At 39.2% G+C, this 22375-nt stretch overlaps 1 protein-coding gene across 17 annotated transcripts in view; it reads right to left on the reverse strand.

Moving 5' to 3' along the window:
- myo18ab (myosin XVIIIAb) overlaps positions 1-22375 on the reverse strand; it is a 126506-nt gene that overhangs the window by 82931 nt on the left and 21200 nt on the right. For 8 of the 17 annotated variants that reach the window (XM_042226770.1, XM_005937150.3, XM_042226762.1 and 5 more), the window contains exons 2-12: positions 16760-16865; positions 16362-16394; positions 12562-13656; positions 10787-10849; positions 8060-8185; positions 6105-6167; positions 5507-5594; positions 3507-3613; positions 1450-1626; positions 1006-1216; positions 73-215 (exon numbers count right to left, since the gene is read on the reverse strand). In XM_042226770.1, coding sequence (XP_042082704.1) covers positions 73-215; positions 1006-1216; positions 1450-1626; positions 3507-3613; positions 5507-5594; positions 6105-6167; positions 8060-8185; positions 10787-10849; positions 12562-13656; positions 16362-16394; positions 16760-16798 — 2145 coding nt within the window. In that variant the 5' untranslated portion in view covers positions 16799-16865. The other 9 variants (XM_005937151.3, XM_005937152.2, XM_042226769.1 and 6 more) reach the window with 5 other exon arrangements.

Consider the following 22375-nt stretch of genomic DNA (forward strand, 5'->3'; position numbering starts at 1 on the left):
AAGTAAAGAGAGTTTTGTAAAAAGGGTACAGTACAAGCTAATCAGCTGTGTGCGCGCACTTGTGTTTGTTACCTGGATGGAGGCAGAGGCCACCTGCCCAGCTTGGTCGAAGTCCAAGGAAACAACATGAGAGAAGTGGCTGGCATTTGTGTTTATGTTGGTAGAGCTGTTCCCAAAGGCCTCCAGTATGGTGTAGACTGCCTGCCACTTCTCAGCTGTGTCACCAAAACGATAAGATGTCCCATCATTTGATGATTCATTGCAAACTAGCAATCAATGTTTCACAAAGAACCCATAATTCTGTTCTACCTGTTAATAATTCTCATTGTCCAAATCTTATTATACTTTTATAAACAAAGACCTGATGAAAATTGTGTGGACTGCTACACTGACACTGACAATACTGACATTTCAGTGTATAACTGTTATACGTGTTATATATGTCCTCAAACCAGGCCCTGACTCAAACCGCAGCCTGTCTGTCTTACACATCCTTGTTGGTGTAAAAAACCTCTGGCTCACACTGTCAGTTTCTTCTTTTTCATTTTTGATTTATGTTAGACAGTAACAGGATTTGAGCCTACTTGTGTTCAGTTAATTATTTCTATTTAGTAATTGAAGAAAAACCACTTAAAAATTATCTGATTTTATCATCTGTAATACTTAATTTCAAAAGTTGTAGAGAATAAGGATTGTGCAAAACAAAAGACTGAAACCAGTACAGCTGTGATGTTCTGGCTTGGACAGTGTAAGCTATCCTGTGCTCAAATTCAAACCTGAGCATTTATTCTTAAAGAACAAAATCATGATGTGATAAGTTCTCTTTTTTAAGTTTAACTGAAAAAAGAGAACTTATCAGATGATGATTTTGTTTATTAATTATTATGAATTATTATTTAATTATTTCTAACTAGGTTGAGAATCCTGAGAAACCATGTAAAATTCCAATATAAGATATTTGAGGTGTGTAGTCCACCTACCCCTGTCTTTTGTGGACAAACTCACCAGAGAAGATTTTTCCTGTGCTGCCAGCAATGCAGACCAGGTACTGGACAAGATGCTGACAGTTGGTGGTTTTGCCGCTACCAGACCTGCCCAGCAGCACAATAGACTGATCCTGTCGGGTGGTGAGCAGGTTGCGGTAGGCCGATTGGGCCACAGAGTAAATATGAGGAGCTGAATCCTCACGCCGGCAGCCTTTAAACATGTTCATCACCTTGTGAGCAGGAACAGAACATGAGCTTAAAACATGTACAAGCACAAAAATAAAGAGAGACTAATGAAGAGTTAGCTGTAGCATAAAGTATCTCCAAACCCTCGAAGTGATCATTACACTGCTACACTAAACTAAACAGCTACACTTTCTTTCACAAACAACCGGCATTAATGCACTATATATAAATGCAATCCATTAATTTGGCTGGCCTTGCTCATTAGTCTTGAGCTTACCTTCTCCGAGTACATGGAGGGCATGCTGAGAGGGTTGATGACCACCATGTTGGGTCCAGCATAGGTATGGATGAGGTTCCCTCCATAGCGTTGCCTCAGGCAGTGCATTACACTGGATTCATTCAAATAGAGTAGTGAAGCTAGGTCTTCTGATCTGTCGTATGATGGAGGGTTGGCCTACACATAGAGAGAGCAATCATAAAATGACAGAAGAGCTGTACTCATTCATTGATTAATCACTTCCTATCCTATTTTATTACACAGTCATTTTAAAATCAAATTTACCAAATGTGATAGTTTCGTATTCTTATATTGGAGAGTTTAGTGAATAAACTATTTAGTCAGTTACATCTGGTCTCAAGCACCTGCCGTAAGTTGCTCATGAAATGTCTAAACAATCAGTATGAACTGGCAGATGTTCGATTTCCTTCCTTTCTCAAAGTATACTTATAAAAATAATGCAGAATCAACTAAATAACTGTCTTTTTTTCTTCAGGGCACTGATGTTTAGATCCTTGCTCTCAGAATTATGGTAATAACAAAGCTACTGTGCTCCACTGAAATTATTTGTATAGATTTTAGAAGTACTATAAGTGCTGTGAGCAAGAAAGTAACTTTAGACAGCCAGTAGTGTGCGTCTGCCAAACTTCCCAACAGTCCCATCTGACCTTACCTACACCTATTCCAGCATTCCCGTGAGCTGGTAGTATCCCCTGTGGCCGTCTGTGACAAACTGATTCTCTGCCTCTGAGTCTCTCGTACACACTGAGTGGACCTCCTTCATCATGTACATAGGCTGCTAATGATAGCTAGCTTCAAGCTAGCTTTTTTTGCTTTATTGGACTTAAAAAAAACTTTATGCTATATAAATAATAATTTCTATAACAATGTTTTACTTGGAATATGAATCGTTTATTAAATTCAGTTCAATTTCATTTATACAGTGCTAAGTCACAACAACAAACGTGCTTGAATGTCCGAATTTAATGTGTCAGCAACAAAAAAAATGTTTTAGCCATCAGTTTACCACAGGCTTACATAATTAATATGCACATTGTTGTTCTGTGATACAGTGTGATTCGATATGAAAGTTTTGTACTGTGGATCCTTCAATGCGATCATAACAATCTAATCTAATAATCTACTTTAATTTATGGGTATTATTGTTTATAATATCCCAGAAGTGAAAGTGACAAACTTAGACCTTTACATGCATTGCAGTAAATGTATATCTGAAAGTGCTATAATTAAGTTTAACTACAATACAAATCCTGCACTGTTATCTTCTTTAGTGCCATAAGCCAAGGCAAAGTAGCCCCCTGAACTCTACTCCCACAGAGGTCAATTATCTTCCTAATAGTTTTACATCTTCACTGCGTACGATTCTTGAGATTGTAGCTCCTCTGACAAAGAAAGCCTCAAATCAGAAGTAATTGACTCCCTAGTAAAAGTCTAAAAGGAAAAGGTGTCCTACTAATTTAAAAAACAGTTTGTTGTTCTTTTTGAAAGAAAAAAGCCGTCTATAAAGCTAGAACATCAGTCCTCTTCATACATTAAGGTTAATTATGAAGTTCCACAGAATTCTGTGCTAGGACCATTTCTCTTTACATTATACTTGCCTCCCTGGGGTAGGCATTTTTGACCAGGATGTGTCCTTCAATGCACATAAAAACAGAACAAAACATGGAGGACTGATTTCTTCCATTTGTACAATATCTCTAAAATTAGAAACAACCTGTCTCAGAGAGATACTGAAAACCTAGTTCATCGTCCTCCCCTCACCCCAACCGGTCGCAGGAGATGGTCGCCCCTCCCTGAGCCTGGTTCCGCCGCAGTTTTCTTCCTATAAAAGGGAGTTTTTCCTTCCCACTGTTGCAAAAGCGCTTGATCATAGAGGCTCATCTGATTGTTGGGGTTTTCTCTGTATTATTGTAGCGTCTTTACCTTAACATATAAAGCACCTTGAGGCAAATGTTGTGATTTGGCACTATATAAATAAAGCTGGATTGAATTAAATTGAATTGAATTGAATTTAGATGAACAGGTCACCTACTCACCTTTTCAATGTCGTCTTCATCCACATCCAGTACAGTCCCGTCATGCTCCATTTTGATTCTTACCTTGCCCTCTGGCAGAGAGCCAGTTTCTGTCTTTATCACGGTGGCTGGCCAGAGATAAGACAGTAAACACTTTAGTTTTTGCCTGACTGAAGTGCTCAACTCTACTGATCTCTATAGCTTAAGTGGATAATTAAAGAGAATAACAAAAGGAAAAATGCATGACTTTGCCATCTAAAACTCTAAAGAGCAGTTTACCCAGAAGGCCACCAGTTTTCCCCTCTGCGGATCGGTTTTGTTTTTTATGTACATGTGTGGATTTTTTTATTTCCATTTTAAAGACTTTATCATCCAATAAAATTATTTTTTATAGCTAATTAACACATTTAATCCCAATGAAAAACACTTCACAGCTAGGAGGTTCTAAAAATTTAATTTCAAATATGCAAATATGTGCAGTGTTAAGTGTTAAGCTGTAGAATCCATATGCTGAGCTGCTGCAAACAGATGGGGATAACAACAACACACTTTTCTCAGTGCAAACTGAAAATCATTGCTCAGTGAAGCCAACAAAACCACATCATCACAACTACTCCACAGGCACTTTCTATGACTTCAACATAATGTTGCAAAAGCAGGCTGACAGCCCCAAAACATCTACAGCAGGGGTGTCGAACTCATTTTACATCGTGGAGCACCTGCGGCCCACTTTGACCTTAACTCATCATTCTGTCAGTGTAAAGAAATTACATATTTAACAGTTTTTCTACATGATAAAGAAAAAAACTGCTGTTACAAAGAAGAAGAAAAAAATCGGTCAGCAAAACTCAGACACTGAGCCATGGCTCTGTACTACATGTACACATTTGTCCATTTCTGCCATTCAAAGACACTGTATGTAGTTTATTCTATGTAGAAATTAAAACTGAACTGTAAATTTAGTCAATTTAGCAATTTTTTCAGTGTTTTTTATTCAGTGTAAAAGCCTTAATTTCATGGATTTGATACTACTAGGGAGGATATGAGGTTTAAAGCCTGGACACCGTTTGTCATGTGCAATGGAAAGATGTGATAAATTCTGCACTCAGCTTTGCAGTCTCCAGTATCATTGAAATGCAGCCAGATGCTGTTTATTTTATGTTTTTGCTCCTTTTCTTCACTTTTTCTCTCTGTGTACCCGGCCTGTCCCACTACACTTGCTGTCTTCAGAACATCTTCCCCTCTTCCTTCTTTCACATAATGGTATGATCCCAGTTTGTCTTTGCATGTGATTGACTGCTTGATGTGCCAATCAAAGTAAAGTCGCGCCCCTGCCTGCATGGATTCCCAGCACAGCTGAAGATTCAGCTCCCACATACCAACATGTCATTATTAACTTACACATGAAATTATCTTGTGGGCCGAATATATTTTTATTGCAGGCTAGATGTGGCCCGTGGGCCACATGTTTGACACCCCTGATCACGAGCATTCAAACCTAGGGTAAATCTCAATCACCCCAGATGTCGTGCAGTCAGAGAGTTATTTAACTCCCTCAGTGACAGCCACAAGGATGTGAGACATGTCTCCTTTTTTTCCAGCTTCTTCTTCTACTATAGGATGCATTTAAAGGGGATTCAGGAGCTACTTAAGTAATTTAAGTACTCTTTTCACCATCCAATGACACAGTTAGGTCCATAAATATTTGGACAGAGACAACTTTTTCTAATTTTGGATAAGATTGCATAAAAATGTGAGGAACTAGAGCATTTTTAACACAATCCCTTCATTTCAGGGGCTCTAAAGTAACCGGACAAATTAAGTTAATGCAAAATAACAGATTTTTTGCAGTAAAATATTACGTACACACCTCGTGTATTTTAAACGGTAGATATATTAAAAAACACATTTAGTAGCAAGTAACTATGTAGCTTTTTATAAAAGACCAATAAAAGGCAATGGAATGGGGAAAAATGTGATGCCACCGTAAGAACATTTTTAAACAGATAAGCCAGACTCACCCAGGGAAAAGCCATCCTTGTGGACAAGCCATACTTTATCTGATTCATACCAGGCCTGCTCTGCTGCAATCTGTTCCTCAGTCTTCACCTAAAAAGGACAAAGGTCAGAATTAGAGGACAGCAGGGGAAATTATACCTGTGGACCACTCACAGCAACATGTGTTTTTTTTAAAACCATTTGAATTTCCAGTGAGATATCAGGACATGCTGAAAGGATGCAATTAAAGCTTTTCAAAATAATGATCATGTGATTGACTGATCAGGCTTGTATGAAGAATGTGTGAGGACATTTGCGTTTGTCAAACGACAGTTCAGTAGCAACCCCTTGGTTCAGCAGCTTGGTTCAGCCCAATATTCATAACAACATGAAAGAACACAAACACATAAGGAACCAAGAATGAAAGTGTAAAACAAAGTAAACTGGAAACAAGCACAAAAAAAACTAGGGTGTTCCTATTGATGACTTCTTACATTTTACTACATTTTAGCAGGAAACATGAATAGGGAACACTGCACTTTGCAAGCATGAGCACAATGCAGCACAACACAAGGGATGAGCTGGTGATTTTGTCACACTCAGGCATAGTGCAGTCCACACCTGGGATTGCTTAGCTGCAGCATGAGATGCTTGGAGAGCAATAAGATCCTCTTCTACTGATCCCTGGTGATTTTGCCAGCATGAGAAGGTTAAAGGTCACAGTTATACATAAGCAATATATGTTAAAACAGACAGACATATACAAACAAATACACAGATAAAATGAAATACATCTGCACAGCTGTAGACAACGTCACTGCAACAGATGATCTACATATCCAGAATATATGAGAAAGAGAAATTAAGTCTACTCACTATGCATGATCATCGATTAAAAGTACTGCTTGAATGTTACATTTTGAAAGTTTCACAGGTCACTAAAACATGATGATTATATGACAGCAAAAAAGCTTCATTCATAAAGACTCTAAAGACATTGCCTTTGATAGAAAGCACTTCCATAGAAAGAGCGAAGAAAAAAGTGCTTGTGTGAATGGGTGGGAATAGGTGAATGATGAAAGTAGTGTAAAGTGCTTTGAGTGCTCAGAGTAAAAAAAACACTATCAAGACCCGATCCATTTACCATTTACCAATTTCATAATCCTACATCACCTTGTTCTCAAGTTACCACATTCACAGAAAACTTACTCTGACCTTTAGGTTGAGATCACTGAGATTCAACCTAGTCCACGATTTTTTGTTGATGCACCTATGGTATCAATCTGAAAATCCTAGATGAATTCCTTCTTGAGTTATTGCATTCGCAAGATGTTTAGAAAACTTGACCGATATTCAAACTCATCTGAGATTTTTAGTAGACGCACCCACGGTGTACGTCATGACAATACAATGGAAAGAAAACTGAAAATGCCAACAGTGAAGTTCAGACTTTTTATACCGATAAAGAACAAGGAAATTTGATTAGTATATGAAGGCTGAGCAATAGGTTATAGGCTACTGGCCATTTCAGCCAGCCATCAATGAGAAAGCCCTGGAGTTCTGTGCTCATGACAAATTAGTGAACACAGTTGTCAAACAATCTGTGATAAAGGCTGCAAGTGACAGCCTCCTCACTGCTTCATGTATTTAAATTAACTTTTTTATCTGCTTAAAACCAAAAAATCCCAAATAGATGATTAGAACTTATTTTCATAACAAGCTCTTTCATGATTGCATTTACTAAAAAACACGTGCCAAGTAGGAACTCCCTGCCCAACCCCCCATGTGCCACACATACCACTCTGTGAATATGTTGACAATTCTGGAAATTATTAATTTAATAACCCAACCTAATATCCAACTATCTGCAGGTTATTATATCACTTTAGCATCCCTGTATAATGTCTTAGCTGCTCTCATCTTTAGAAAGACTTTATCCAGTTTAGCATGCCTGAATTGAAAGACTAACACTATATTGTAAGAAAAAGTCCTTGAAAGCCTGAAATACAACTCTGATTCCAAAAATGTTGGGATGCTGTACAATAGCAGAAGTACAGCAGAACACAGAAAACACATCACATGTTGAAACTGAGAAAATCTACTCTTTTAAGGAAAGAATTGAGGTCATTTTGAACTTGATGGCAATAGGTCAAAAAAAATGTAGGACAGGGTAAAGGTTACCACTGTTTACAGGCTCATTCTACAAGTGTCTGCAAACTGAGGAGACCAGTTATTGGATTTTTGTATTTAGTACCACTTACTTTTCCAGCCTATTGTTCTTCAAAATGGCCTTATTTGTTTCTTAACATGTTATAATTTGGGTTTGCCTTCTTTTTAATATAAGAGACAGAGAGGGAGGGAGGGAGAGGGGGAGGGAGGGAGAGGGGGGGGGGGGGCTCTAACAAACCAAACATATTAAGCGTATGTGGAGTTTCGTGGAGTTTAACTGTCAACAGCACCTTGAAGCAACTGTTGTTGTGATTTGGCACTACAGAAATAAAATTCAATTCAATTTAGTTCAATACAATACTTCAAATGGGGGAAATTGAGGAAATTAAAAGGATTTTGGGCCTTACATTCTCACATGTCAAATGAGTACAAATTCCAGATAGGAGCCCCAGGAAAATGCAGGTCTGTGGTGCATGGAGGGTGCCCTGAGCCTGCGCCTCAACAGAAGATGAAACACTGACTGCTGGCTCCAGCTAGCCACAGAGACAACCAGCAAAAGCAGTGTGAGTAAAGCATGGAGAGAAAGACAGGGAATGAGGGGAAAAACACAGAAGACACAGTCAACATGGAAATTCAGATGAAAATATTGCAGAACATGGCTGTATTCCAATTCAGGGTCTGCAGCCTTAAAGGCCGATTACGTCACAGCGACGCGACGAAGGCTGTCCCAATTCGAGGCTGCTCGAAATGCGGCCCTCAAATGCATCCTTCATTTCCCTGAATTTTAAGGATGTGGCAGTGTAGACTTCGTGGCCCAACATATCCCAGAATGCATAGCGCGGCGGTGGGTGTGGATAATTTTGCCGAAAAAAAACGGCGGATGAGGGGCGCCCGAAGAGTAACTTAGTAAACTAAGTGATGAATATTATGTCACTTATTTATGTGGAAATGCTTAATAACGAAGAACTTTAAAACATTAATGTTGGCCACATGTCAGCAAAGTTATGTGACATTAATGACCTTTGTACTAACTTGGTTTTAAAGCCTTTACTTTAAAATATACGCCGTTCAAAAGCTGAGCTTCATCTTATAGAGAATGATCAAAGCTCATGTAGAAACAAACAAACAAATGAACAAATGATTTTCTCCTTCGTTTCTGTCAAACAAAGCTGTATGAAACGTTTCCAGCTGTTAGTATCATGGTTGCTAGGCAACCTGGGCAGCGCGACGGAGGCTAGACCGTCCCATTTCACAAGCCTCGCACTTCTGGCCTTAGTGGCCTTTGAGTACGCGGCCCTTGAGGATCGTTGAGGCTGCGTACTTTAAGGCTGCAGACCCTGAATCGGGATACAGCCCATGAAAGCAACAAGAAGTGCATGAACATTTGAGTGGCAATGGAAAAGGGAAAATGGCTTTACAATGAGTAACCAGGGCATTGAAATAATTCCCCTATCTAATGAGAATGTAGTCAGTTCAAACAAATCCAGTTATTGGCTAATTGTGAGAAGTTGGTTATATCACTCATGAAAGGGAATGTGCTACAAAACTAACTAGCGAGATATAATTTGAGCTTCATTCCACAGGAATGTCTTAAGCAGAACTCTCTCTGAAACCTGTCAAGTCTATAACAAAATCCATAAGTGGGTGTTTCTGTAGTGTCCACAGCTCTAGCAGCTCCAGCAAAATGACTGAATTTAAAGGTAACAGAATTTGACATTGCATCAGAAGTCAAGAAGAAATGTGGGCCCAATTCATGTTCATCAGGGCAGCCCAATTTTCAAGGTTTCCAGTAATTTTTCCAGTTTTGAAATATAATTTTAATAAAGTACAAGTTTTTATTGTCAGGGTAATGAGCAACACAGTAGTAAGGGAAACTGCTGCAAAAAAATTGTGAGAGTGGAATGATGATCAATGTGATACATAGTGATGTATGCTAACAGCTTTGGTGAAGTTATTATTAAATTAGAAAGGAAGGGGAACATTTCTGAGATGTTAAAAAAGACTACAGCACAAGAAAAAACATAGGCAGCAGAACTAGTTAGCTAAAGCTCAGAATTTGCTGATTTTTTCCCTAACCCTGCTGACAGACTTAGTTTCCATTGCTTAACTTAACCTGACCTTGGGCAACACAGATCGTTATAGCTGCAAGAGTGCATTTGAAGGTTAATTAACATTTCATCAAAGATCCAGAATTCAATATGAACAGGAGAGATAAAAAAAAACTTCCATGTCGTCATGGTACTGTCTCGCTGTCTTTAGGGGAATATTTTCTATTAGCTGGCACATAAGTGGAGTTTACCAAAGTGACTGAGTGGGCAGCGTGTAGAGATGCAAGACTATGTAACATTAGACCAGTTAATCACAAAAACCGTTGCATCATAGTTTTTGGTGATAAATAAAAACAACAGAATTTAACTGAATAAATTTAGCAGCTTTCAGAGAGCAACTTTTAAAAACAGCTGTTTTTAAACTAAGCTGTTTCATGACTTTAAATCAACCATTTCAGCTATTCTGAATTCCCTTTGGTGAAACAGTTTTTCTCTTTAACACCACTGACTCAATGACGCCACTGGCAAAGCAGTAAATAATCAATAATCAATGGGAGCACCACTTGAAGCATCTCTATGCTTTTTTTGGAGCCTTTTACCGGTTGCACAGCCAGGCTGAAGACATGATTGTGTCCGTTTTTACTGCCATTTCAATGAGATATCAGTGCAGAGGATCACAGGGCTTCAGATTATAAAGAAGGAGATGTTGCAACAGCTTGAGACTTTCTCAAGAAAACTGCTGTACTCCTGTGCCAGCACACTATATGTAGAGGTAACACCTGGCATTTACGAAATTATGACAGCAATAATGGGCTCTTTACTTTTTTGCTACAGGGTTAACCGTCCCTTACTTTACATGGCATGACAGTTTTCACCACCAGTTGCTTCATACCAGCACACTGTGTTATTGCCACATGCACAAATGTGAAGTGTAAAAAGAGCCACCCCTTTACATCGGTGCTTTAACTTGCCTAATCGTCAAACTGCTTTAGACCATGGGGGAAGTGAATAATGCTGGTTAGATTTTTTTGATGTGTACATGTACAAACACGGAAAATTCAAAGGCAATATTATCTGTTTATTTACAGGGACGCCAAAGATCTTCATCAGGCGTCGCTGAGCTTCCTCAGTTGGACTGACCGGTGTCTCCTACAGGTCAAAGAAGCAAAATACTGAATCTGAGCACACTGACACAGATGAAGCAAAGCCCACAATTAGACACAAACAGAAATGTCCTCAGCAGATGGATATGTATTTTAGTTATGTTTAGTCATCTTTAAAAAATAAACAAGTACATCAGATATCCTCACTGACTTCACTGATGTTTCCCACAGGAGACTCAAACACATACACTGATTGTATCAACAGCATAAGCAGTTTGGGTTACCATGGAATCCATTTCAAAAACACCATGTTTAGTAGTTCTGTAGTAGCACTAAATAGGTAGTAGTAGTAGTAGTAGTAATATATAAATAGCTTCTGCTTCAAACAGTACGTATGCTTTAACCTCCTAGGACTGAGCATCCACATATGTGGACATCACATTTTGGGTTGTCTAGACCACAATAAAACATGCTGCTCCATAAGGGCCTGATATCTCTTATGAGGACATTATAATGCCACTGTTCTATCGAAATTTAAAACAAATGTCATATGTGGATATCCAGCCCTTGTAGAGCAAAATCAGGTAAAAAGAAAATTCTTTGTTTTTACATTCATGAGGTCCCAATCATCCCAAATAGCAAAGAGAAATTAAAATTGCGTGCCATGAAAGAGTTCGGGTCTTAGGAGGTTAAAAAAAACTGTGTAAAAACAGTGTAACAGAGTAACACAGTGTATTACTAAAATTGGCAGTACACAATCTGGAACAAACCAAACAGAATGTGTGAAAAACATTAAGAGCGCTAAAGAGAAAATAAAGAGAGAAACAGGCAGCAGACCAGTTACTGTACTTGTCTGTGGCAGCATCGTTTTCAAATATAATGTTTTTTCTTTCAGTTGCTTTTCCACAAAGCAGCATTGCAGTAACTGGCTCTACCTGGTGATGCTAGTCATGTCAGGCTACCAAAGTTCCCTGTTTGAAAAATGTCTTTGCTGACACTCCATCTTTGCAAACAAGGCTTATTATCAAATACATTCTGCTATGTGATAAGTCAAAGGTTAAAAACTGAAACTGTCCTCCTTGTTCATTGGCAGACTTAATCACAAAAATGATTCAAGAGTCATAAACCTCAAAACTAGCAAGTGTATTTAAAACCATAGGAGTTTACATAGCCGCTAAAGAACATACAATTCTGACAGCGACCCCAGCATTCTGTAGAAATGACTAAGCTGAGGACGTACACAAGTGCTTGTGGTTTAATGATTACAAGAATGAGAAATACTGGTTGGATATAATATTAATATTTCCAAATATAACACCACCTGTTGCTAAGCTGATTAGAAGCAGAGTATTCATAAAAGAGCCCTTGTTGAATGCCCAAAAACAAAAGGTACAAAGAAAATGACCAACAGTTTTTCAATATAAAATGTCAAACAACTGAACAACTGTACATTAAGTCAATTGACTAATTACTAATTAGTGACTTCATCATCTACTGGCAATTAGCTCAAGAGACTCCAAGTAAACCATTTCCTTGTGTGTTGCAATTTCTTCTGCTCATTTGTCTTCCACAGCTTTTTAAAAGTGGCTGAGTCTAGCCACTGTGAACACTAACATTACACATAAATGTGGTGCAAACACTATTAGCAAACACTACAGTGCTCTTTCACTCCAAACATGCATTTTAAATGCTATGCACCCAACATCAACAACACCATGTCCCAAAAGTCAAGACGACATGCCAAGTGTTAGACTGTACCTCTTTTTGACTAACAGTAGGTTTCTGGATAGAAACAATTCCTATAGGTGTAGAAGACAGTGGACCAACACTGGGCTGGGGAGGATTAGGGTTCACAGAAGTTGATGCAGTGAAACATGATTGGGGTTCAGTTATAAAGTCAGGAGCTGGGATGAAGCCCATAACTGGTGTGAAAGATAAAGGCCGGGAATGAGGAGATTTGGAAGAATCTGAAGCTGAGCCCACAGTTGCTTTGTTAGCAGGGTTAACAGAAACCAGAGATGTTGTTTCCTTTGTAACTGGAGAAGAGCTGCTGGATTTGTGTTTAACATCCTGCAACTCTGGCTTGGCTTTAACTTCATTCTGCTCCTTTGTTGTCTCCTTCAAGTCAAGTTTTTCATCCATCTTCTCACTTATCTTGTCTAACTCCATTTTTTCTGGTCGGTTATCCTGAAATATTCTTGGAAAGCGCTCCCTTGTTCTGCCTCTGACCATAAGGCTTGTTAAGCCTCTTGAAATATCATCTTTGTCTTCTGTTTTAATGACATCATGTTTAAAAGAGAATCCTGGCATCACTTGGGATTGGGACACTGAGGTTGCTGCTGCTGCTACTTTGATTGTGTCAGTAGCAGGCTTGCCTACTTCTGTAACTTTGTCAGATTTCTTTGCTGGTACATTGATCTCATCTTCTGAGGGTAAAACCTTCCTGACAACACGACGAACAACCTTTACTACTTTCTTACGTGTGTAACCCTGGTCATCAGTGGTAGCCATTTGGTTGGTGCTGGTGCCTGGAAGGCTGATGATACCATTGGCAGTACCATTGACTGTGCTTTTTCCCACCATGCCATTTTGTTCTTGCTCACTCAAATCTGGTTCAAGCTTCCGAGGAATTTGTGGAGGTTCAGGACTTTTAAGTTGTGCCGCCGTCGTTGATGGTGGCTCAGGACTTTTGAAGTGCCCTTGGACTTTTATGGGTGTCCTGACTTTTGGTGGGGAAGGACTCCTGATCCTGGCAACTGACTCTGCAGTAGGACTTTTTGCCCTCAATAAACCCCTGCCAGGATCTAGAGCTGGTACTGACTTGGCTCGGCCGGGAATCCCATCACTGTCTGACTACTCACAGAGAAAAGAAAGCAATTACATGAAAGTAGACAAGTAATGAAAATCCAAGCATTATGTCTTATTCTGTCAAAGAATAAAAATGTTGGTGTGTTACAATGAATTTTATGAAGACTAGTAACAGAGAAGAACAGATATTCCTTTAACCCTACAACGTAATGCAATATTGGAGCTTCCAATGACTTTGAATTTAGCCTAGAAATCCAATGCCTAAAAGCAGGCTACCAACCAGAATATCCCTAAGAAATCAAAGGCTTTCAGGACAGGTTCAGCAAACATCACAGCTCCATTTTGCTAGACATGGTACTAATTTTAACACTAAAAGGGTGTATAAGAACATGTAATCATCCCAAAGCAATCAGTTTGACAGTTTCTGTTCTATATAAAATAAGTTAGCATGCTCCATCAGGTCCAAAGGTCTATCTATAATGACATATTTGCTCTCCTGGAACAAGGTGTCTAGCCGTCCACCTCAAGGTTTTGGGAAAGTGCTAGTTGCCAACTATCAGTTAAAGCATGTTAGCATGATTAATCCAGTACACTACAGGGATTTACCTACTATAGAATGAGTTAAAACCAAAACTTTGTGGCATTAAGTTCAAATATATGCTGATGCGAATGAGTATTCCAGTTATTATATATTAGGAAAGAGATAAGCCTAGATGTTTAGATAATGATAATAATTAAGAACGTTTTCAACTGCAATGTGTGTCAAGCATCATGAAAGAGAAGAGACCCTGGTGGTGTAACCACCAGCTGTTGAAACTACCACTTGGGGCATGGAACATCACTTGTCTGTTAGGAAAGAAGCCTGAGTGGTTGGGTTTGAGAGATACTAGGTAGATATAGTCGAGTTTGTCTCAACACACAGTGTGGGCTCTTGAACCAGTCTTCTGGAGACCGGGGGTGGCTGGAAAGCACTTAGATGTAGAAAAAAAGTGTGTCTATGAAGTGCTTTGAGTGAAGTGCTTTGAGTTTTTTACTCTACTTCTAGTGAAGTAGAGTAAAAAAAGCACTATATGAGAACCAGTCCATTTACCATTTGCCGTGGTGAGGCTGAGAACAGGGGTCAGGATACTTGTATCTCACAATTTGGTGCATGTAAGTTAGGGTTTGTTCCTGGTCAAGACTTTCTCATCCTGGTGGATGATGGGGAAAGTGTCCTGACTATCACTGCCCTTTATGTGCCAAACAAGTTTTCAAAATACCCAGCCTTCTTGGAGTCACAGGGTGGGGTATTAGAAAGTGTAGCACGCAGGTGCATGTCTTGGACACTGGACAGACCTGGCATACCGAGTACCCATTACTGAGGCAGATGCATAGACCTGCAGCTACAAGGTGGTTGGTGCCTGTCAAAGTAGTAATCCCTGAACTACATGCTGGACACCAAGGTGGCGTCAAGCTGAAGCAGGAGTCTTGTCGAATTTGGTTTTCCTGTAGTACTCGGGAAGCAGCTGACAGGTACCAGCAGTCCATGTGGAGTGTGGCTCTTGCAGTGGCTGATATAAAATTCAGGTGTGGGAGAAGTTTCATGAGGAACAATGCATTTTGCACGGAATTCTGGGCGAGCTCTTATCCTCTTGAGGATATTCAAGACAGATGTTTTCTGGAGATGTTTATGGACAGAATTTGTAGGCATAGCCAAGTGGTGGTATGCCTCCAATTTAGTGGTCTCAGGTTCTTCCATCTTTCTGCAGATGATATGATTTTCTGTCGACTTCATCAGGGGTGGCCTGATGAAACACTTTTAAGTCTGAGACCATGGTTTTCAAAAGGGCCTCAGACAGTTGTTGACCCAAGTATAGTTGTTTAAGTCTCTTAGGGACATGTTCACAAGCGGGGGGAAGGGGAAACGGATCTGGGCCACAATCACAGTGATACAGACAATGAACTGGTCTGTACTGTTGACAGGAAACCAAAGCTGTGTGATTGACCAGTAGATCTACATGAGCTCTACATCCCTACACTCACCTATGGCCACAAGCTTTAGGTAATAACTGAAAGAATGAGAATATGTATACACTCAGAGTAGAGCCATTTTACATCATAAGGAGCCAGCTGAAGAATTTGGGCATCTCACTAGGATGGTTCCTAGGCACCTCTTGAGTGATGTGTTCCAGACATGCCATGTCTGCCACAGTCAGTGGCAGATTAAAGTCAAAGTAGTTATTTATGGAAATGTTTTATATATTTTTTATTAACAATCTGTAGCATTTCTGTGTTTTACACTGTTTTGAACATTCTATACTTTTGAAAAGAACCTTTGCATATTGTTATTACAACTAACTAATGCAACAACAAACTTAGAATTTTTTAATTTTAAATTTTTTAAATGTGTTTATTTCTTTTCTCACTTTTTTATTCACTAATTACATTTTTTACTATCTTTAATTGTAGTTTAAATAATTCAGAAAGCTTTACATTTGCTTTAAAATATATTGCCACAAATATTTCAGGAATAGTGCTGTAAACAAAACATTTTGTTTTTAAATATATTCACAGATTTAACCTAAAAAACAACAAAGAAATAGATGATGGCAATATATACAGGGTATTTGCCATAAAATGTGTCATCCTAACACTTCAAACTGAAATATAAATACAAAGACCATGCTAAAACACTGGATTTTAAATGTCAAGAACCAAGACGATTCTAAAATGAGACCCAGAAACTCTAATTAATGCCATTGTTTACTTACACTTTTGTTTGCTGGCTTGTTCTCTTCTTTAATCTAAATGTGTTGAACATTAAACCAAATCAAAATCTTATAGCTTAGATCCATTGCACACCATGCAAATTACAAAACATGCACATATTCTGAGAGCCATCTTTTGCATGAAAATATTTTTATTTCAGTGCAATAAAATGTGCAATAATGTGCTGTAAAATTGTCTTACTATTTCAAGAGCTGAAACCAATGCACTTACTGCATTTAAATTGCGTTAGTTAAGTATAACATAAAATAAGTGAAAGCCATTAAAATCTGAAGTGGGGTGCCACACCAAATGCCACACAAATCCAAACATAGAGATGTTAGTACACTATAGTAGTCCCATCACACTAATGTGCTCTACTAAACATCTAAACAAGACTTCCCTTTTGTTCCCAGAACGAAAAACGAGATGAAAATGCCATGTTGGCTGATCTGCTGTCATGGGCTGTGATGGGTGAGATGAAAGCAGGTGAAGGAGGTGGAGGAAAGCTAGGAAAGGAAGATTACACACAGTTAAGATAAACTTCTTCACACACCAGGACGCACTGAATTTTCAGCGCAAGTAACGTTTTGTTTTTAATGACAAAGCACTGAGAAAAACAAAGAATGAGCACAAAATTAGAGCTCATTCTAAGAAATGTAAACATTTTTTGTAAAAACAACTATACAAAATCAAAAGTAACTCATCCTACACAAGTGGGCTAATCTTGATAAAGTTTCCATTAGCATTGCCAAGGACATTGTGAGTGCCAACATCTATGTGGTGTATACAAATGTTTTATGTAAATCTCACAATCATATACATTTGACAGTTAAATTGAGCACTGTGTCATAATATAAAATATCAAATTAGAATGGTGTATCACAATGTCACGTATCATAGTACATAATACTACTATAATGATTGTAACATACACAGCAGGTAAAAATAAGTACTGACTATGTCCCTAATCAAGGTGCTATTGATATGAAATTATCACCAGATGTTGGTAACGACCCATCCAATCTATTATTACATAGTACTGAACACATCAAGAAAGAGAGGTGCAAAAAGGCATTAAAATTCATCGGTAATTAAGAAGCAATCCTGCCATTTTGTGCAAATTAATATCAGCTGGTTCAGTCTCAACTGATAGCCTATGAAAACCAAGGTGCCGCACAAGAAACTTTTCATGATTGTAAAACCAATGAGCTCTCGCAAGACCTTCACAACCTTATTGTTTCCAAGCATACTATTGGCACTGGACGATTCCGGTGAGCACTGTTGGGGCTAAGGTTGGGCAATATGTAAATATTTTCCAACGGACAATCGTCAGTCCAATAACTAACGATAGGCAATATATTCACGCATGCGCAGACTTTTTGATGGGCAGAGCAATGTAATCATCCACGGACTGATTTCCGCGTTTAGAACACAGAAGAAGTCCAAACATGGGCGAACTAATTGTTAAATTGCACACTGGAGGAGAAGGTGCAGATAGAAATGGACTGTTATCTCAGCAAGGGGTCATAGACGGAGAAGATGATCCGCTAGCTTGATGGAAAATGCATAAAAAAACGTTTCCATAAACCATAAACCACCATAAACTGGCCATGGCCAGGTGCTCCCCACAAGATTTCAGACAGAGGAGTGAAAGGAATTATTAGAAGGGTTGTCAAAGGGCCAAAAATCACTTGTGGTCAGATTCCATTGCTCAAGAAAAAGCATGTTGAAACACGTTTAAAATCTGCTAAACAACATTTCATCAAGCCTGTGAAATACTGGGAGAATATGGTTTGGTCAGATGAGACCAAAACTGAATATTTGGATGCCATAATGCAACCATGATTGGAGGTCAAAAAAAATTGCAGATGACACCAAAAACACTATACCAACAGTGACGTTTGGAGGTGAGAACATCACAGCTTCATTCATCCTGTATAATTTATAGACAATGTGAATCAATGTGAATGTAAAAATCTATCGTAACATTATTTTCATAATGTATACACCATATCTGCCACAAGCTGATAAGTTTCATTCTTTCCAAGAAAACTTAAATGTAAAGTAAGTTAACTGGGACCACTTACTGACCAACATCTGAGCAGAAAAATGTGGACTACAACAAGAACCAAGGAAGTTGTATTGTGTAATGCTACTTTCAGTTGGCAAAGCCCCCCCTTGTCCATCTCTAGCCATAAATAGTGGCAATGGCTGTAGAGCCTCAAGGCCCCATTCTTGTCATATATATTCAGCAGAAGAAACCACTTGTTGTAAAAAAAAAAGTTAGTATAAATAATTCTACCTGTAAATGAAGCAGTCCCACAACTTCTGTATTATAGTAGTCCTCAAACAACAGACCAAATCAGTAACTGGGTAAAGAGGAATAGATCTGAAAGACCAGCCAGAGACATACAAAGTAGAGAGTGAAACGGCAGGGCTGACAAGAGAGGGAGCACTATGATAGGCTGGCTATTCCTGTTGGTGTACAGACAAGAGTTGACGGGGACAGCTGTTGTGATAGGAGGCTGCTAAAAGGTAAAAATAGGAGCCCCGGCCTTCCAGTCTTCTAGACATCTCTGCCATTCACTCCCCCAACCATTGCCACAGTTCAATCACTTGCCCCACTGCTCAACCACACATGCTGCTCTAGTTGGTGTCATCTCAGCTGCCTGCCTGCCTGCGTGCGTGTCTAACTGCCTATTATGAAGGTCATCCCAGGCACCTAGCCGAGATTTTATTTGTTGCTTATTGTGGCTTTATATATGAGGCTGATGCTGCAGGTGTTACATTCACTTCAGCACATGGAGTAATTACAACAATAAAGGCTCTAATTATTTTTCATCAATGCTGCCACATGCAACTTCTCTCGTCTCTCCCAGCCAGCCCCAGGACAGAGACTGCACCCCGAAACCATACACCTTCATTGGTACCAGATAAAGAACCTTCTTAACTGAGAAGCCCAGAGAAGAGGGAAACTAATCAGTTTGGTCAGTTTTCAGGATAAAAACCTAGCCTGCATAAAAGTGAGTTATTTCCTGTGGATGGAGGAGCACCAGTGTATGACTATTCTACTCTCCCCTTTAAAATAGCACAAAATCAATTTACATATCTAGGTATAAAAGTTACAAGGAAGCATAACTGTCTCTTCAAAGTGAACTTCCTTTATTTATTAAATAATACAGAACAGCACCTGGCACAATGGTCCCCTCTCTCTACTTCTCTGGTGGGAAGAATTAACTCAATCAAAATGTACTCCCTTAATTTTTCTCTTTCTTCCAATAAATACCGATTTTTATCCCCAAATCTTTCTTTGATTCTTTAGATTCAACTATATCATTTTATATATGGAGAGCCAAATGCCCCTGATTGACTAAAGCCCATCTTCAAAAGCCCAGGAGTAATGGAGGCCTGGCAATGCCTAATTTCCAGTATTACTATTGGGCAGCAAATACACACTGCATTATATCTTGGGTCTATTTCCAAAGCAAAGATAACTGCCCATTAGACTCAACCGTTCTGGTAAAAAGTCAAATTAGCTTGTATTTATCTGAATGTGGACCCCTCTTGTGATAAATGTGAGAGTGAGGATGCTTCTCTTATCCATATGTTCTGGACATGTCCTAAACTCAAAACATTCTGGATGGACATATTTCAACCTTTGTCTCTAATTCTTGAATATCATATGGATCCTAATCCATTAGTTTCTATTTTTGGCACTAATGGGGAGGCTGATGCACGGCTGACCTTGTCAGTGTCTTTTGCTTCCCATCCATCCATCCATCCATCCATCCATTCGCGTCCGCTTATCCTGTTCAGGGTCGCGGGGGGCGCTGGAGCCTATCCCAGCTGTCATAGGGCGAGAGGCGGGGTACACCCTGGACAGGTCGCCAGTCTGTCGCAGGGCCAACACACAGAGACAGACAACCATTCACACTCACATTCACTCGCACATTCACACCTATGGGCAATTTGGATTAACCAATTAACCTATCCCCACTAAGTGCATGTCTTTGGACAGTGGGAGGAAGCCGGAGTACCCGGAGAGAACCCACGCAAACACTTTTGCTTCCCTTGTAGCAAAATGTGCAGTCCTACTAAGATGGACGGGTGCTGCTTTGCCCACCCGTGCTCAATGGCTGAGGCGCCTTATGTGTTACTTAAGCCTTGAAAAGATCTGTTATTCGATTAGTAACACCACCGGAAAGTTTTACAAGGTGTGGAGGCAATTCCTGAAATATTTTTCCAGCCTTCGGCTGCTCAGCAAATCCTCTGTTTTTCCTGGGTTTAACCTGGATCGAGGGACAGAGCTATTGTGTGGGATGGGTAGGGGGTAAACAACAATTAAAAGATATGTGATTTAGAGCAGGGCGATATGACCAAAAATATTTATCACGATGTACATTTGAAAATTTGCGATAACGACATAACTGACGATATAATTGACACTAGACAAAATACTTTACAACTCTACAACTGTATTAGTGCAAAAAAAAAAACAACCCATCAATGTATTTTGCACTTACACAAGCAGCTTTTTAAGTGCATTAAAGTTATATAAAAATTTGCAGTGCAAATGCAAATCCTTGCTGACAGTTTAACCAAAAGGCATTTCCAGTGGAAATTGGTCGACATATCCTCAGGATAACCATGTATAATATCCACAAAACTTAAAAAGAGGTTATACACACACACAGTACTGTAATATTATGTTGAAGCACAGTACGTATCACTCCGCGAGGCTCCTGCCTATGATAGCCGTAATGCTCCAACAATCCATCAAGTGGTGCGGCTTCGTAGCTTAGCAAAGTCGTCAGTAAACACAACCAGAATTCATACATAAGGCACACGGGATTATAAGGGGTACTGTCGATTTTAAGAAAAATCAAAGGATTGATTTTAAGTGCGCCGTATTTTCCAAAAAACACAGTAATAACAACAGCCCGCTAGCATGCTCTACCAAAAATAGTGCTTTGTTGTGTATCTGACAGACGAAAGCTAAACCAGTTCCACACCACTGAAGCTGCAGCATTTTTACAAACCAGTTCTGGTTCATCCGTTTCATTCAACGATCCGCTTTCGCTCTTCTCATTCTGCGTCGCCGCTATGTGCGTATGTAAACAAAGGCACCGCACATGCGCGTTTTACCCATATTCTATCGCGATATGTCATTTTCCTATCGTTGCCCAACATTACACCGGTATTACCGTGAACGGTATGATATAGCCCAGCCCTAATGTGATTGTGTTATTAAGCTGTATTTTATTATGTCAGCTTAAGCAATCATCGTGAAGCCTACCTACTCACATATTGTATAAGAATTTTTTGTGTATCTCTTTTTGTTTGTCGTTTTAATCTGATAAAAATATCTTTGAGAACAAAAAAAATGTAATGGTATGGTCCTGATCAGACAAGTGATTCTGTCTTGGGGGGGATTGGGAAACACAGCAAACCTTCTGGCCACAGCACATATTGATGAGCCATTCTTATGCTACCACTAGTGACACTGACCTTAACCAAATGCAAAACCAGTGAAAAAGAGGTCAGAAAAGATGAGTAGGGGAAAATTGTCAGTGGCTTCTACCTGTAAAACCATTCCTGTTTGGGGGTCGTATCACTGTTGCCTCTCTAGTGCACCTGTTTCGACACCAAAGCAGCTGGAACTGATTAATAACTCCCTCTGCAACCTAACTGACTTGATGGTATACTCTGATTAAAAACTGTTGCAAGTTTTTGAGAAATGTATTTAAGTCTGTATGTATACTTTTGAGCCTGTTCAGATTACAGAAAATCCTAAATAACATCAACTTGTGCACCCAGTTTTTGTTTTTTCAAGTAATTCAATTTTTAAACATAACTGTATATGTACACACAGAGACACAGAATTTGCACAGCACTACAGTACGAGCTTGCTATAATGACGAAAAGATACATCGATCTCGTAGAGCAATAGTCAGGAGAGATCTTAGCCATTATTTCTTAGAACTTCCGAGTTGAGTTACAATGCCATGTCCCATAT

The sequence above is a fragment of the Haplochromis burtoni genome, unplaced genomic scaffold (assembly GCF_018398535.1).
Source record: "Haplochromis burtoni strain Fernald_Lab_line unplaced genomic scaffold, NCSU_Asbu1 Contig_227, whole genome shotgun sequence".
Lineage (NCBI taxonomy): Eukaryota > Metazoa > Chordata > Actinopteri > Cichliformes > Cichlidae > Haplochromis > Haplochromis burtoni.